Raw genomic sequence first — 18,230 nt, 5'->3', positions numbered from 1 at the left:
TGCACTGATAAACTCTACTGGACTCCCCACTGATACCACTACAATACGCCCTACTATACTCAAATAGGTGTAACATGGTCCTCGACTATCTCAGTCCTAACTGACTATCTGCTCATGATAATCACTGCCTCGCGGCACACATGCTACCTGATACTCTGGAGGGAAAATCATCATCAATGACAACCTGCAGGGTTTACCCCCAAACCCAAAACTTAAACATCATGCCTCTCATGTTTCGCACACGAACATAAATAACACCACTCAGGTCATAGAAGGTGACATCCCCTCTATCGATTGATTGCTCCACTCAGACCGAAATTCTCCCCTCCCTCTGACTCCTTAACAAAATACTCTGAAAGGCTCTCAACCTCCCTCTCAAAGGACACCTCTTCGAACTCAATCATGGCCCACAGGCCTAAAACCCACAGCATCTAATCTCTACCTCATCAATCGAGACCGGATAACCGGAGAGGCCATAAGCATCATTCACTACGAACCATGGTACCCATCCCATGACATCTCTTCTCAATATTCTCTGGTGTATGGTACCCGAACCATATCATCAATCCTTCATATGCTCTGATGTATAGTACTCGAACCATAACATCACTCCTCAATCTGCTTCGATGTATGGTACTCGAACCATAGCATCAATCCTTCATCTGCTCCGATGTATGGTACTCGAACCATAACATCACTCCTCAACACGCTCATTAGAAACTTCAGAATACCCCCTGTATCAAGTATGGGTCCTCTGCTTTCAGTAGTACGGGCCCATACTACCTGCCACATCTACCCATACTTTCCACACGGACTATCCCAGAACTCCTAAGTAGCTTCTCGACCTTCTCGATCCCCAATTCCGTTGCGTGCTTGCTCTCCAGCGAAATTCTCTACTCTGCCAGCGCACTCATCTGGCTATAGATACTCCCTAGGCTCTTCCTAGATTCTCACACTTCTCTGCCATCAGCTACTGAAGAGCTCCTAATGATGCCAGCCATCTACCTCCTGAATATCGTCATATTGGCTTGGTAGATGACTCCCATCACCGAGAGTTCCACAAAGCACGAAGCAAGCAGCATTCGAGCATCGAAGGATATATATAACTCACTCTGGGTGATAACTCCGCTTGCTCAGCTCATCCCCAAAAGTACCACCGAACTCTGCAACTCTTCCCCTCGCGGGTTTTAACTACTCCTTTGCTAAGTACCACGATACTTATCTTGGTATCTCCCCTAGATTACTCTTCTACTCGAATCCCCTCAAGGATTCCAACTAAATATTCTCACTTATCACATACTCAAAAGCACATCGCATAAAACAGCAATCCCTAGGCTAAGGCATCACAAATCAGGCCACTTTAGTCCTAAGATATGGAATACCTAGCCTGTCTCTAGCATGCAATAATATCTCATAAAGTGCATCATAAATATCTCATAACACAAAAGTAAGGGTATTTTGGGGATTCACCGTTCGGGCGCTGGCTGACCGTACACACCTTCCACTTTGCTTGTCTCCAAAACTTCTTTTTCTTTTTTTTTTAGAAAATTTGAAGTTTTGGTTGTAAAATTTCTCAAATCCTCGGTTTGAGTTCAAATACGCCCGAAGGTGCATCCGAATCCCTCAAACCAAGGCTCTGATACCAAATTGTAACACCGTAAATTTCAAAACAAATTCTTCAAATTTTTATAAAACATAATTCATTTAATATTCAGAAAACAACCATTTTCAATCGTTCAATCCAAGTAATACAACATCCCAAGATCTCTAAATCATAAATCCCGTGCGTGTGTACTGATCAAGCCGGCGCCTTCCCCAGGTCGTCACTAGTACCTGAAACAATTAACATCAAACACTGTAAGCACAAAGCTTAGTGAGTTCCCCAAAATACCACATATAACACATATTAGCCACTCAAGGCTATAACTCTATGGGTCCGTGCACCCAACTCTGTGAACCCTCAGGTTCTAACTCTGTGAACCTTACGGTTCTAACTCTGTAAACATGCACATCATAAATCACATAGAAATAATGCAGTACAACACATAACATACAAATACTCTGTCACATAACTCTGGTTACCTACTCAAGGTAAAGTATAGTGATAAGACTCACCTCGCGTATCTCGGAATCACTAGCGCTCGATCTCCCGAGCTATCGTCCTCCTACAACACAAGCATATCTCTACTTAATACCACCTTGATCCTGGCTGACTAACACTACAAAGTCAAACTAGTCAACTCTGGACAACAGTCAAAGTCAACCCCTTACTGACTATACTCACCGAGTCAACCCGATGACTCGCCGAGTCACCCCAAGACTCGCCGAGTCCAACAACTCTGAGTCCACTTGCATCCAACTCACCGAGTCATCCCTTGACTCACCGATTCTCAACTCAACCAGTAAATATTGGGATTCTTCGACAAGACTCGCCGAGTCCAAGAACAGACTCGCCGAGTCTAAGGCTATCTTCAACCTACTCGCCGAGTTGTTCATCCAACTCGTTGAGTTCTAGCTCATCTTCAAGCAACTCGTCGAGTCCACCCTTGTGACTCGCCGAGTACCACCGGTCTGAATCTATACAGAAGCGTTCCAGGCCATGCAATTGATCCAAAACATAGATCTAGCCTCCTACAACCCATCCATCACGTAAAGTGGCAAACTTTACGTGAATCCAAAGAGATCTAGGCCTTATACACTTTAGAGCTAGGGTTTGAGACATGATGGCTTCACTAAGCACTCAAACACATGGACTTTAATGCACTCTAGACCTCCCCCATTCCAGATCTGAGGTAGCAACCTCAGATCTAACCTCCAAACTCCAAAACATACCAAGATAAGCTCCCATAAACCCCAAAATGATGAATCCATATGAGTAACAGCCTAAGAACAAGATATTACCTCAAAAGAACGCCCCAACTGCAATGAAACTTGAATCCAAGCAAAGCCCCTTGCTCTAAGCCTCCAAACTCCCAAGATTTCTTCAACAAATACCCTTCAAGCTCCCAAATGCACTTTGATCCACACACACACGAATACTAAGGGTTTCTGGACTTGAGGACGAGTAAAGAGGCTAGGGGAATGGATGTTAAGTTCTTTATATAGGGCTCAACCCCGAGAATTAGGGTTTTCTCCACTCAGCACCTACTCGCCGAGTCCATCTTAGGACTCGCCAAGTAGGCCACTTGACACGCGACCAAAGTCGCGACCCTACTCGTTGAGTCCATCCATGGACTCGCCGAGTTGCCCTTCAAGATTTACCCTTTTAGCCCTTTAACTCTACTCTTGATATTTCGGGGTGTTATAGGACCCTCCAGTCCTAACTCAATAAAGCTCAGAATAATACACAACATAAATCACAAAGACATAATGAAGGATATCACAATTCTCAATATAAGCATATAAGACCCTTTGCTCACACAATGTTACCACTCATGATAAGTATAAGAAGACTCACCAAGTAAGTAAGCAAGTAAACCTCGTACCCCTCAAACGGTCCAATCCTCGCCTACATGTCATAATCATCTCTAATTAACACTTATCACCTCAACCCAAATAATTTAAGTTAACCTCTTTCTCTAACCCTTGGAAAGGGTAAAGACCATTTTACCCCTCCCTTGTCTCCATAATCCATGTCGTGACCAAACCCTAAAAGTCAACAGAAGTCAACACTCGATTCAACAGTCCATGTTGACTCAACTCGTCAAGTGCATCTATGCGACTAGTCGAGTTCTTTCGTTTTCGCAGAAATATCATGAAAGTCCAGCTCAACTCGTCTAGTTGTCTCATCAACTCATTGAGTTACAACGTGTCCAGACTCGTTGGGGGGAACTTTATCTGACTCGTCGAGTCAGCACACCGACTTGTCGAGTCCCTTCAGACCATTTCCTCATTTAGACGTTTTTAGGTAGAAATGACGTCTCATAATCTGGATCTAACCTTCTAAGGCTCACGTAAAGCTGCAAGCTTTACGTTCATGCCTGGCATCTAGGGCTCAAAATGCCTAAACAAACTCCATCAAGGGTTTCATGCATGGAGACTTACCCAAAGCTTGATAAAGCTTGGATCTTTAGGCTCATGGGACCTCCTTTTGTCTAGATCCGGATTCTAAACTCCATGACAAGCTCTAGCAACTCAAGAAGCACAAGATAAGGGGAAAAATCCCTAAAACTCGCTAGAAGGAGATCTATCAAAAGAATTGCTCAAGGTGGTAGCTTTTTACCTCCAAACTAAAGCTAGCACAGAAAAACACTTGATCCAAAAGCCTATTCTTGTTCCAAAGCTTTATGTTCTTCAATCCTCTTCCGAATATGCACTAGAACACCCAACGTTAGCTTCTCTCTCTCTCTCTCACACACACACACACATACACACACACAAGCAAATACACACGATTAGGGTTTCTTACAGGGTATTAGGGTGACAAGGGTGGCGGAAATGAAGGCTTAAGGTCCTTTAAATATGACATAAACCCTGAAAATTAGGGTTTTCTCACTCAACACCTACTCGTTGAGTTGGGGCTTCCAACTCGTCGAGTAGACTCTAGAAATCACGTGGCCAATTAGCTCCTCTACTCGGGGAGTTGGGGCATCCAACTCGTCGAGTTGCTTTGAAATTATGAAAATAAATTAATTAAATATTATACCTGGGAGTTGGGATGTTACATTCTACCTTTATAAATTTCTCAAAATTTTAACAAGCATAATTTTCTCATGCAAACTCTAATTTGCCTTATTCTTTTTATAATGTATTATTTGTAGGAAGGGCTACCTATTGATATATTATAGTCCAAAAATTTTAATGGAAAGGTCATACTTTTTCGCCTCAAAAAAAGGACACTTAGTGATTTTTGGGATGTTTCACAAACTTATAAATGTTTCCATCAACTCATATCATGCAACATTTTTCCTCAACTTCAAACACTAATAAATTTCTCATAACACCTCGGATTGAGTTAATATTTTTATATGGATTATTTGTTGTCTTGGCTACATCTCCATATCTAGAATAAGTTATTTTGATGTACTTAAACTTTCGTCATTTGTCCTATTTGGTCACTATTTTTTTTTTTTTTGCACAAAAAGAAAAGTTTAGTTTTTGCACAAAAAAAAAAAAAAAAAAAAAAAAAAAAAAAAAAAAAAAAAAAAACTTTAATGACAAAATCGGACAAATGACTAAAGTTTAACTCCAAATGACATGAATCGTTTTATATTATCATATTTATAGTTCCAATTATCCATTCAATGTGAATATGCTATCATCTATATAGGTTCATCACTCACATCGAAGAGAAAATGAAAAAATATATAAAAATAATTGCATATTATACGAATATAAATAATTGATAGTCTAACATCTCAAATATTCAAATTTGAGTCTATCACAAACCAAGGGAATTTGACTTATTAAGGTAATTAAGTATTTCAAATGTTCACATATGGGTAATATTGTTTTTTTTTGTACTCATTCACCCAACTAACTTGTTTCAGCTGTTCAAAAATAACCAACATTACCGGCTATTACTTGTTTTAGCCGGTAACATTGATTTAGCTCGGTTTAAAACATTATGTGGAATCTTACGTGGCCATTACACCCCTTTCTCATTTAATTAGGGTTCGTCATCGTCAGCTAACACACCTCGATTACCTTCTTCTGTGAGAAATTAATCAATACATCAAATCGACGATTAGGTCTTGGAATTGAAGTTGGAATTGAAGTCGACTGCTAGCATGACATCCTCATCTACAGGTATGTATGTATCTGTAGATTTTCATTACAATGGATTCTTTTCGCCAAACCCATTGGTGTACTTAGACCCCGTAAAAACAAATGTACGTGATGTGGATTTTGGGGGATTTACGTATAAAGAGTTTCTTTTGTGGCTTACGAAATTAACAAATGGAGAATGTGATAATGTCTACTACTGTATGAGAAAGGAAAGCTTGTGTGAGGGTATTAGAAGAATCGACAGTGATGCTGATTATTGGAAGTTTGTGGAGACTGTTTATAGTCTGGAGAGTGATAGTCTTGAGAGTGAGTTAGATGTGTACATTGACCACCGAAATGAACCAATTCTTGATTGGGCTGATAACGAGTTCTTAGAAGATGGTAAAGGGTATGAGTTGGATGAAGAGGATGACAAGGATTCTAAAGTTTCAATGACAATGGAATATGAACATGAATAGGATGATGAAGATGAACATACTTTTGATAAAACTTTTAGAGACCCATTCTTAGACAAACTTTCAGGGCATATTAGTGATGATGATGAAGAGGAAGCAAACAATGGGAAACTTAAGGATGTTGTGTTCCCTGTCCATAATGAGAATCAAGAATGGGAGCAAATGGTGCCAGTTTTGGGTATGAAGTTTTCTAATCCATTGGAATTGAAGTTGTGTATCACCAACTATGCAGTCAAAAATGGATATGATTTATGGTATGAGAAAAGTGATCATGAAAGCTTATTGGTAAAATGTTATAAAGGTAAGACAAATAAACAGGGTAAAGGTTGTCCTTTTAGATTATGGGCAACCTGGATGAGCAGTGAAAAATCATTCCAGATTAAATCTCTGAATGATATGCATAATTGTGCAAGAGTGTTCAAATTTAGGTCCATTGTTACCTATAAATGGATAGCAAAGCATTTCATGAATCATATACTTCAGAAACCAAAGATGAGTATAAGGAAGTTGAAAGCTAAAGTCAGCAAGAAATTTAATTTGATTGCAAGTGTTGGTCAATGCAGAAATGCAAGGAAGTATGCATTTCAGGAGATAGAGGGTACTTTGAAAGAGCATTATGCAAAAACATGGAGCTATGGAGAAGAGATAAGAAGGACTAACCCTGGATCAACAGTGAAGATGGATGTCGATGTCATGCCTGATGGAACCACATATTTCTCAAAGTTTTATGTATGTTTCAAGGGATTGAAGGATGGATGGATTGAAGGTTGTAGGAGGGTAATTGGACTAGATGGTTGCTTCCTAAAGGGCATATGCAGAGGTCAGTTGCTCTCTGCTATAGGTAGAGATGCAAATAACCATATATATCCCATTGTTTGGGCTGTTGTATCAGTGGAAAGTAAAGAAACATGGAAGTGGTTTATTGACCTTCTAATTGAGGACCTTGGAATGGGAGTTGGGCATGGACTAACCTTGATATCAGACCAACACAAAGTAATCAATTTTTATTATTTTCATCTTTATTTTAGCTTATGTTATGTTTTTGTTGTTTAAATTTTGTCTATTGCTAACAGGGATTACTTGAGGCTGTGAAGGAAAGGGTCCCAGCAGCAGAGCATAGGCAATGTGCTAGGCACATATGTGCTAACTTCCTGAAAAGGTTAAGGGCCAAGTGTTTAGAAAGCTTTTCTGGTATGCTGTTGCAGCTACTACCCCTGCAAAATTTGAACAACACATGAATGAAATCAAGAAATTAGAGCCACTAGCTTATGACCATTTGATGGAAAGGGACCCTAAAACTTGGAGTAAAGCATTTTTTCAGACTGATAGGGCTTGTGATGCATATGAAAATGGTATCTCTGAGAGTTTCAACTCTGTGATTGAAGTTGCTAGGAAGAGACCACTAATCACCATGTTAGAAGAAATTCGAATTTATGTGATGGAGAGGCTTTATAGATAGAAAATTAAGGGGCAATCTTGGGATTTATCCATATGTCCTACCATTAGGCTGAAGTTGTCCAAGCTTAAGGATCTTTAAAGGTAAGTGCTTAAAACTGTTTGTCCTTATATATGTTTGTCTTTAAACATGTTTGTCCTTATATATGTTTGTCTTTAAACATGTGTATATGGACAGGTTTTGGAAAGTAATACCATCTGGTTATCAACAGTATGAAGTTAGACTTGGGGATGATGCATATGTTGTGGATATTGGTAGTAGGACATGTACCTGCAGAACTTGGCAGTTAACAGGTTACCCTTGTGTGCATGGGTATGCTTGCATTGCAAGCCTCAGCAGGGATGTAGAGGAGTATGTGTCACCATGGTTTACCACATCAATGTACCTAAACTGTTACAGGAATACCATTAACCCACTAAATGGTAGTGACATGTGGCCTCATGTATACTACATCAGCCCATTGCCCCCCAAAAGGAGAAGGTTACCAGGAAGACCATCAACAAAAAGGAAAAGGGATCAGATTGAGAGGAAAAACCAAGGAAAAAAGCATTCAATCACAAAAAGAGGTAGTGTGATGAAATGCAGCATATGTAGGGAAAGTGGGCATAATAGAACAACCTGTCCTCAGAAACCAATTGGGAATCATCAAATGCAAGTTCAAAGAAAAAGAAATCCAAGAAAGCCGGTATGTTTGATATATTTATTTATATATAACCTGTATAACTTAACATATTGGGCATAACTTAACTTTTCAAGTAATACAAAACAGATAAAGTGAAGGTTGTATTGGCACATGAAGTTGATATTGACAGTGACAGTGAAGTTGAAATAGAACCTGAAAGTGATGTTGACTCTTTTGATCTTGAATTTGAAGATGATGTGCAACCTGAAGTTGAAGATGGAGTAGAACCTGAAGTCCAAGATGGAGTGCAACATGAAGTTCAAGATGAAGTGCAAGCTGAAGTTGAACCTGAAAATCATCCTGAAGTTCATGATGCTAACCAAGTTGAAGTTCACCTTGCAGTTCAAGCTGAAGTTGAACCTGAAGTGCAAGTTCAAGTTGAAGATGCTAACCAAATTGTAGTTCAAGATCAAGTGGAAATACCAGCTTTTCAAGTTGTAGTGGGAAAGAGGGCAAGGAAACCTTCAGAAAGAATTACAAAACTGAAGATAAGAAAGATGTGGGAGGGAAAACAGGGCAGTAGTGATGACAATCCGTATGAGTTGGATTAACATTTGGCTTATTGTATTGTTGTTAATGTTTTTGGCATCTTTGACTGACATCTTTTAACTTTGGAATCTTTTGGCACATCTTTTGAAAACTAGTTGGAATAGCTTAACTTTTTGCACATCTTTTGGGTGTAATGAATGTTTAACTATGTTATGTAAAACTTTTGACACATCTTTTGAATTCAATATTCCCTGGAATGTCTATAATAAATTACCATCTTTTGCACATCTTTCTAATACCATTAGTATTATTTATAATTTATTACCAACTTTTAGAATATCAACTGTAATCACAATTCCTTTACAGTGTAATCATAATTCCATTACATTGTTTGAACAATTCAATTCCAATGATTCACAATAACATTACAAGTTTTGTACACTACCATTCCAATGATTTAATTACCATCTTTTGCACATCTTTCTAATACCATTTGTATTATTTATAATTTATTACCATCTTTTAGAATATCAACTGTAATCACAGTTCCTTTACAATGTAATCACAATTCCATTACATTGTTTGAACAATTCAATTCCAGTGATTAACAATAACATTACAAGTTTTGTACAATACCATTCCAATGATTCAATTACAATGATTCAATTCCATAACAATGTTTATTACTATCTTTTATACTACCAAGTTTAATACCCATTCCATTACAATGTACTATTCCATTCCAATGATAGAATATAACCTTTTTCATTGAAAACATCACAAAAGCATACATAATTTAGTCATACTACATCATAATACATAATTTAAAACAACATTTTGACATACAAGAGAAACAAGAAAATTAATGCAAGTCTATAGGTAAACAATTTCCAGTTGACTTTGTCAAGTTCTTGTTTATTCCTGTTCTTCTCTTCTTCAATCTTCATCCTGCGTATGCTGATTTCATTCTCCAATGTACAAATTTTCAAGGTAAGATTGCAGATTTCTTCTGCTTTCATCCTGTAATGCCCTCTTCCATCTTTCCTTCCTTCATCCTCATCCAACCATTGCCAAAATTTACAGCTTGGACTTTTTCCATTCTTCAAGAAATGTATAAGAACATGTTAAATTGAAGGATGAAGAAGAAGTAAAAAATATGAATTATCAGTGAGTTTTGACAAACTCTGAATTTCCTTCCAGGATTGTCTGGGGTTCTTGATGTCTTCACACGAGATGGAAAATCGCAATCACATGGATGATCCGGTTGCAATTCGTCTTGTCGTTTGGAAGAAAAGGATGAGGAAGAAGATGCCATCGATCGATCTAGGGTTTTAATTAATAAGCTGTCGTATCTCACCCTCTTATAATGTAAACACTTCTCAATGCCACGTAGGTGATGAGTATTGTAGCGTACAAGCCACGTAGATGCCACATCACCCAAAACCTACAATAGCCGGTAATGTTGGTTATTTTTGAACGGCTGAAACAAGTTAGTTGGGTAAATGAGTACAAAAAAAACAATATTACCCATATGTGAACATTTGAAATACTTAATTACCTTAATAAGTCAAATTCCCACAAACCAATGGTTTGGCCCAACCCAAGCGGAAACATATTTTTCCTCCTATTTTGGCTTATTTTAATTTTTAAATGATGTATATTAAACAGGGAGTGCTAAAGCCTAAAGGGAAAGTGTTACGAAATACGAATACATATTAATCTAGTGTTTATCCATCTCCTTAACCCACAACCTTTTTTTTCTTCATATTGATGTTAGATTTATTTTATCTAACTCCTAATCCCTTTTTGTTTTTCTATTGAAATTTGATTCTTCTCTATATTGAGATCCGGTATGTGTGATGGAGATATGAACAATAACAAAACATTCTCTCCGATATCTATATTCACAATCCATAAATAAATACATGCATTTATATGTATGAATTGAAACTTAAATCTTCTTATCACATGAAAGGACTTGGAATATTTCTAATGCAACTATTTAAGAAAAACATGTACATGGTAATCAATTCTCCATCTTCTTATCTGGTGATTGCTTGTCGTTAGCTTTCTTGAACTTGAGAAATGTCGAGGTAAATTTTGTTAAGACTTGATCAAATTCGAAAAAACTTTTATTACTTTCTGCTCTTTATCTTTTATCAATCACATATTAACATGTAAGAATTTTGTCCAAATAAATATTAAAAGATGTATAAAGGAAAAAAATAGAGAAAGATCAAAGTGAATATGTGATCAATTATATAGATTCATCACTCACATGGAAGAGAACATGAAAAAACATTTAAAAAAAAGTTGTCTATCTCATACGAATGTGCCAATGTGGGATGCAAAATAAAATAATTGATAGTGTTTATATAAAAGATAATTCTTTGGTGTTTCACGTTTATGCTACAAGATATATATAGATTATTAGATTAGACCTTGATCACCTAATATTATAAAAGATAATTCTTTGGTGTTTCACTATGTAAATATGTAATCCACCTCAGAAATTCGCATCTCATGTTGCACGTGATCTCCATGATCAGCACCTAAGCCGCTGCATTTCTTAAATTTAGTCGGCGCATGTGCATGGCCACATGAACCGGTCGAACAGGAGCCTGCTCATGGGTTTAATGCTTGATTCAAAGAAAAGAAATATTATTATTTCTGTATTTTAGAAAAAAGCAAAAGATAATAAGAAATAAGAGTAAAAGAAATATTTTTCTTGAAAAAATATGTATAAATTGGAAACAAGCCGGTGGTTTTCTTTTTGATTATGTAAAGATTTGAGAATTTGAAAAAATATATATAAATTAGGATGATAATGAAAGACATTTAAGTCTTGGTCTTTTTTTTATCGTATACGGACCTAATTCATGTGTGTTTATGTAAATATATATTATTTTATCATTTGAATTGGTTAGTCTTTAACAAGTTTATAAAAGCAATTAAATGTTCATATATTTTATAATCTTATATAAATCCAAGTTTTGATTCCATTGATCTGATTGTATAAAATATTAAACACGTATTATACAAAATAAACAAAAATAATGGAGCTTTTAAACATTAAACATTTAAGCTAATATGTCAACGAAGCTTTTTTTTTTTTTTTTTAATATTATTATTATTATTAAATATGGAACACAAAAATCGATGAACATTTTAAGATACAAGAAGCATTACCTATTGTCTCTTATAAATGTGGTAAGTTGGTCAAGTTGATGAAGTGCTATCTAGTTCTATATCGATAATAAACATTTAGGTAAAAGTTCCTATTCAAATAATTATGTGATAGCAAATGGCTTCTAAGTATGGTGTTGTCTTTCTCCTTACAAACTTTTTTTTTTTTTTTTTTTTTTTGTAAAATGTAGGTGGAATTAAGAATTAATTTAAAAATATGTTAGGCTTACTATTCAAAAAAATGTATTTGATGATATATCTTTTTACGACACCTAATATTATTTATTAGCATTCAAAATCAAATAATTCAAGTATTTAATTTTGAAAAACTAAAATAACATGCCTATCTATATTTATGATATAAAATACACCTTTTACTTGAACGTTACAATATACCTAAAACAATAGTTTTCCGAAACTATAATCAATAATCTAAAAACAATGATAACTTGTATCTTATAGCAAAATAACGTACATACTATAATAATATATAATTATATATATTTTTATTATCATTTTCGATTTAGCAAACTAAACAATACTATTTTATTCACAGATCTAACCTTATTCCTTGATAAACAATCCTTCAAAATTAACATATGCACGTTAAATAAACTTCTCCATTGGATACATGAACCAAAACTTTAACTTAATCGATAACATATTATTCAAACAAACATATTTTTCCCAACAAAATAACAAAGAAAAAACCATGTCATAACAAGCCTCTCAAATAAAGGCATATGATGATATGACCATGATAATCTCCATTTGCAAACATATAAATTAGTTTTTTTTTTCTTTTTCCAACTACAAGATCTATATACAAATTCTCTCATTCATCCTTTTTAAAATCTTCAATTTCTGTACTCTTGGGTTATATTCAAACAAAAAACCGATATTTCCATCAACGACAATATAAATGATCATGACTATCTTCCAACTCTGAAACACCAAGCATTGCCAAAGCTAAATGAGACTTCATTTCATTCTTTGTTTGTCGAATTTGTGGGAACCCTTCTGTTAAACCATTTCCGAGTTTTGTCCTTTTTGGTAAATTTGCTTCGATTCCATTCAAGATAGATATGATTGTGTCAATATTTGGTCTTTTTGATTCTTCATTGTTTATACACGCGTCAGCTGCTTCTATCATTCGGGTTATTTGGCCCAAATTTTTTTGAGTGAATTCGACACGTGGATCGAGTAGTTTCTCTATGGATCCTTGTTGTATTAGTGGTTTCGCCTACAAAATTTAAAGTATATTTTTATAAGTTTCTCTATTAATTGTTGTAACAGAAAAAAAAAATGGAGGTTGTTGCTATTTCTTGCATTTGACCCTAGAAAGAATCTTTTAGGTGAAAATAATGAGAACTATATGCTAGAAAAATAATTAAATCAACAAACAATTTCTAAATTATTAACAAATAACAATGAAATTATTAGCAATGACTCACCCACAAAACCAAGTTCTCTTCTCCTATTCCTCTTCTTGATTCAATCGGCTTACGACCCGTTATCAACTCCAAAAGAACAACTCCAAATGCGTAAACATCGGTTTTATCGGAAACTTTCCCGTGTTGGAAATATTCGGGAGCCAAATACCTATAAAGAAAAAACAATTTTTTGTCATTTTAATCGACTAAAAGTAACAATTTTGCAAAATTTTATCAAAATCTTGATAAAAGAACTTACCCGAATGTCCCTTTCACGGTTTTGCAAAGAAAAGGAACCGAGGGCGCAGATGTCCATGTAGCTAATCCGAAATCACATAACTACAATACCAAGTAAAATGTAAGGCCACACACGATATTTGGGTGTTGACATGCATTAGATTGAAACTCAGACTGAAATTAATAGGACAAAAAGTACAGTTTGTTGTCTCACCAAGATAAATGGAACAAGGTGGGACAAAACTTATACTAACGTCAAACAGTACAAACCTTACAGCTTTTTGTCCCACCTCTCATCCAAAAAATCCATTTTGGATGGGAATTTGCAGTCTTTTCTCCCACCTCCCGGTCTTCCGCCCCAAAAGGTGAGACAAAGACTATATCAATGGGACAAAAATTGCAGGTTTTGCAGCTTTTTATCCCGTTGAAAAAAACGCTAAAAATAATAATAGGACAAAACTTGCAGCTTTTTGTCCCACTCAAAAAAGGTGGGATAGGGATAGGGATTCATGAACGATCTCCCGTTTAGGAAAAAGACCTAAATACCCTCCTCGTCAACATAATAAAAAATATACCTAAACATTTAAATATAATCGTATCCATATAATAAATCAAATTACTCCTCACCTTAGGTGATTTTCTTGAAGAAAGAAGGATGTTGGAAGGCTTAATATCTCTATGAACAACACATCTTTCAGTTCCATTATGCAAATACCTCACAGCCTCCGCAACTCCTCTAGCAACTTTATACCTAACCGACCATGGAAGTTTCGATCCGCCATTTTTACCCTTTCTCGTTTCTACAAAAAGGGTATTTTCGTAATTTAGTAAAAATCCAACCTTCACGATTCAAGATTCAAGAACTACAAAGGTTCAAGAAATTGTACCTCGAAGATATCGTTCTAAGCTTCCACCCGAAACATATTTGTAAATTAAAAACAAACCCTCTTCAGGATCGATGCAAAAACCCACGAGGGGAACGATAAATGGGTTGTGAAGAGAACTTGCGATCATAAGTTCTCTACAAAACGCCTTTGGAGCTTCTTTATCTTCTTTGTCTAGTTTCTTGATTGCTACAGTTGTCCTCAAAATCCCAATTCTGCCCTTGAATACATAGCTCAATGCACCTCTTCCCAAAACCCTCCCTAACCCAATTCAAATTAGTTCAAATTAGATCCAGAATTGAAAGAAATAAGACTCTACGATTAAACCTAGTGGGTTTCAAATGCGAAATTGAAATGGGTTTTTGTAAGAAATGAAAAACGATATGGGTTTAGTGATTTACAACAGTTTTCGAGTTGAAATTTGGTCAATAGTCAAAGGCGTCGAGTTTGAAAAGTTTAATAATTTGGGAAATCGAGTACCTTTGGAGAAATTGCGAGTGGCTGAAAGGATTTCGCCATAGCTGAATCTAACTAAGGTATGTGCAACAGGTGAAATACTTCTCTCTAAAGATTCAATTCGTCTCCACTTAAGTTCTTGGGATTTTGGTTCCATTAACCCATTGTCCAAATTCACCATTAAAACTGTAGCAGATGACGAATTGACGCTCATAGATTCAAGCTCAACTTGCGAACAGAGACTGAATCTGAACGACGAGTGAACCGAGTGAGGCTCGGCATTTGCTAACTCAGCAACACACCCACCGGACTCAGCAAGAAGCCAGGCCTTGTTATGCTCCAAATTGTTCGCCATTTTCTTCTTCATTTCATCTTTCTTCTTCGAAACTGATGGGAAAAAACAAACAAACCCAAAATCCCAAATCATTTTGTGAAGAAAGTTCTTGAATTTCCGGTCGCCGTCGTCATTGTAGCGGTAAATTTCGTCATCGTCTTCAAAATTAGCGGCGGTGGAAGCGGTGATTGTGGCTAAAGATGACGAAACGGGAAGTGGGTGTTGTGAATCGATTTGGGAAACACCCATTTGAGATAGATCTTGAGTTAATAGCGACACACAACACAGAAATCAAGGAACTAAAAGGGAGGGAAAGTTGGAAAAAGCTATGAACTTGTTTGCTTCGAAATGGAGGAGAGAATATATATTTCATGGAATCAAATAGAGTGGGTACGAACATGTATGTAATATAATGTAGGTGGTGTGTGTATGGATTAAATTAAGTGAATTAGTTGGGAGGTGTGTGGAAGAGAGAGAGAAAGATGGTCCCTTGAGATAGGTAAAAGAAAGAGAGACGAATTGGATTATATTAAAGAAAGAAGAATAAAAGTGTGAAGCATTGAAGAGAGATTCTCTATGTTAATGGTTATCAAGACAAACAAGAACCCACACAAAGACAAAGACATCATTTTTTTGGTAAATTTTTTTGTCAATGGTATTTTGTTTATAGAAGTAGAATTATGGTTGGATGTGTTTTTTTTATAATGATATAAAGTGGTAATAATTAGTTTATAATATTTTAGAAAGTAGGTTTTGATTTGATTTGGATATTATGTAATTGGGATAAACAAATTTGAAAAAGAAAAATAGTGGTAAATAAACTAGACTTTTAAGATAAGTTCAAATTTACTTAACTATCTATAACCTTTTTATAGTTATTTAGTTGTTAATATTCATTGATAGGCCCACAAAGAGGTATCATGGTGTATGTTTGACCATATAGTCCTAATAGCTAAGTTTAGGACAAAGCTCAATGCAATTTTGGATGTTATGTGGAAACTAAAGAGAACATTTTAGAGAGAGTCAATTAAGTTATTTATGATTTTGATATATAAATTTAAATGTTAGTCGATTAATAAAAAAACAAAAAAAGACAGATAGATGTCGGATTAATGAAAATGTTGTGCTAAACATGTGATAAGTCATTTTTGGACATGATATTGAACACGGAAATTATGAATCCATAGAAATGACATCGATCATTGAAAAATTAAGGGAATGAATGTTATGGTAGTTTGGTTGTGTACATATGAGACAATCGACTCTTGTTAGAATAATAGAGAGGATTAGAATCGATGGTGCAAAAATGAAAGTAACCATAATTTTTGAATTTTGTTGGTTCCTAGAGTGGACAAGGTTTTAAAGTTGTTTTTCTTCAAAAAAAAATCTTTAGAATTTTAAATAGAAATCAAAATATTACTCATAATCTTCAAAATCTTTAAATATTTAATTAGAAGTTATAATACAAACATTAATGTGTTCTTTCGGCATGAGTTTGCTATGATATCCTCAAATACATACAAATAACATTATTCTAAAAACTTCTCAAAATTTGCACCTAAACACAATGCACACTATAATTAGCAATGTATAAAACACTCTCCACAATACAACTTGAATTAAAAATTACAATACAAACACTACTACATGCTTAATTACATAGTGTATAAAAGTCACACACAAAAAAAAAACAACTAAGAAACCAAAAAATGTACAAACTAAGCTAAAAAAAAGCATCACCAAAGCCAATGATGGCAACTATGTAAGATTGTAACACCATTTATAACAACCTACTTATAGGTACCCAAAGCAATACCAGGAGTTTGATGACCATCAAAATCAATTTTCTTGCCAATTATCCTTTTATGTGGAAAATATGTAGAAAATATATTTCTTAAAGACAGGAGTTATTTTCTGGGGAGATTTTTTTAAAATTGTATTGGTAATTTTTATTTTTGGAAAACTATTAAAAATCAAATTTTCTGAAAGTAACATATGCCATTTTCGACATCTTTTGCTTAAAGTTGTTATTGTTAATTTACATTTTTTTTTCTAAAACTACAATCTTGAATTAAATAAAAATGTTGAATTTTTAAGTGTTTTTAGTTTTGAACGGTTCTACCCTTAATATTAGGAGGCAGTAAATATTTAATATATTGTTAGAGTTTGCTATGGGGACTTTTAGAAAGCTGATGTTGACATTTTTGCCCCTTCTTCTGAGTTCTAACTTCCCCTTGATGTCAGAAATTTCTTCTTTGCTTCATGTTGTTGCTTAAATGCTTAATGTTGTGGAATTTAGGCCTAAAAAGTGTGAAAACCATATTAAATACGTTGTGATCATTTTCTTGTAAAAAACACAAAAAGAAAGTTGATAAGTTATGTTATTTTTAGAAAGGAATGTCGGGCCTAAATGAAAAAAGATAGGCAGCTGGACTCCATGCACATACAAAAAACTAAGACAAATGGTTAGCAAGAGTCAATTAATTATTTCATATGAAACCACAAAAATTGTAGTGGAAGCAACAGTGCACCCTATTAACCTTTTTACCATTCCTATGATCACCTAAACTTTAAATAGCTCATGTTATGGTATTGCTTGTGCAAGAGATCATGAGTTTCCAATCCCACCCTTTGGATTTCATGATATCTGATATGAAGTCTAACACCACATCAAAAAATCTCAAAAAACATCTAAAGCTAGAAAACGATTAAGAAAAAAAATGAATTTCACACATAAACACAACCTAAAATGAAACCAATTGAAGCTTGAACAACTCAAAACCCCTTGAAAATTATAATGGCATGGTTAAACCATAACCAATTTATAAGTAGAAATGTAAAAAACCAAATTAAAGAATAATCCATAAACAGAAGAATCAAAGTGCAAAGAA

At 35.2% G+C, this 18,230-nt stretch overlaps 1 protein-coding gene across 1 annotated transcript; it reads right to left on the bottom strand.

The window, feature by feature from the left end:
- Window positions 1-12,638: 12,638 nt before the first annotated feature.
- LOC145036966 (putative serine/threonine-protein kinase PBL7) lies at window positions 12,639-15,844 on the bottom strand. Its single transcript, XM_078985501.1, has 6 exons — window positions 15,030-15,844; window positions 14,553-14,810; window positions 14,293-14,465; window positions 13,688-13,767; window positions 13,450-13,597; window positions 12,639-13,238 (listed from the first exon to the last, which is right to left on the bottom strand). Exons 1-6 carry the CDS (start codon window positions 15,586-15,588, stop codon window positions 12,903-12,905), a joined length of 1,554 nt encoding a protein of 517 aa, XP_078841627.1. The 5' UTR covers window positions 15,589-15,844; the 3' UTR covers window positions 12,639-12,902.
- Between the last annotated feature and the right edge of the window lie 2,386 nt (window positions 15,845-18,230).

Source organism: Lactuca saligna, chromosome 3 (assembly GCF_052625555.1).
Source record: "Lactuca saligna cultivar CGN05327 chromosome 3, ASM5262555v1, whole genome shotgun sequence".
In the NCBI taxonomy this organism is placed as follows: Eukaryota; Viridiplantae; Streptophyta; class Magnoliopsida; order Asterales; family Asteraceae; genus Lactuca; species Lactuca saligna.
The sequence above is the reverse complement of the archived record's forward strand: the minus strand, read 5'-3'. Positions and strand labels throughout refer to the sequence as shown.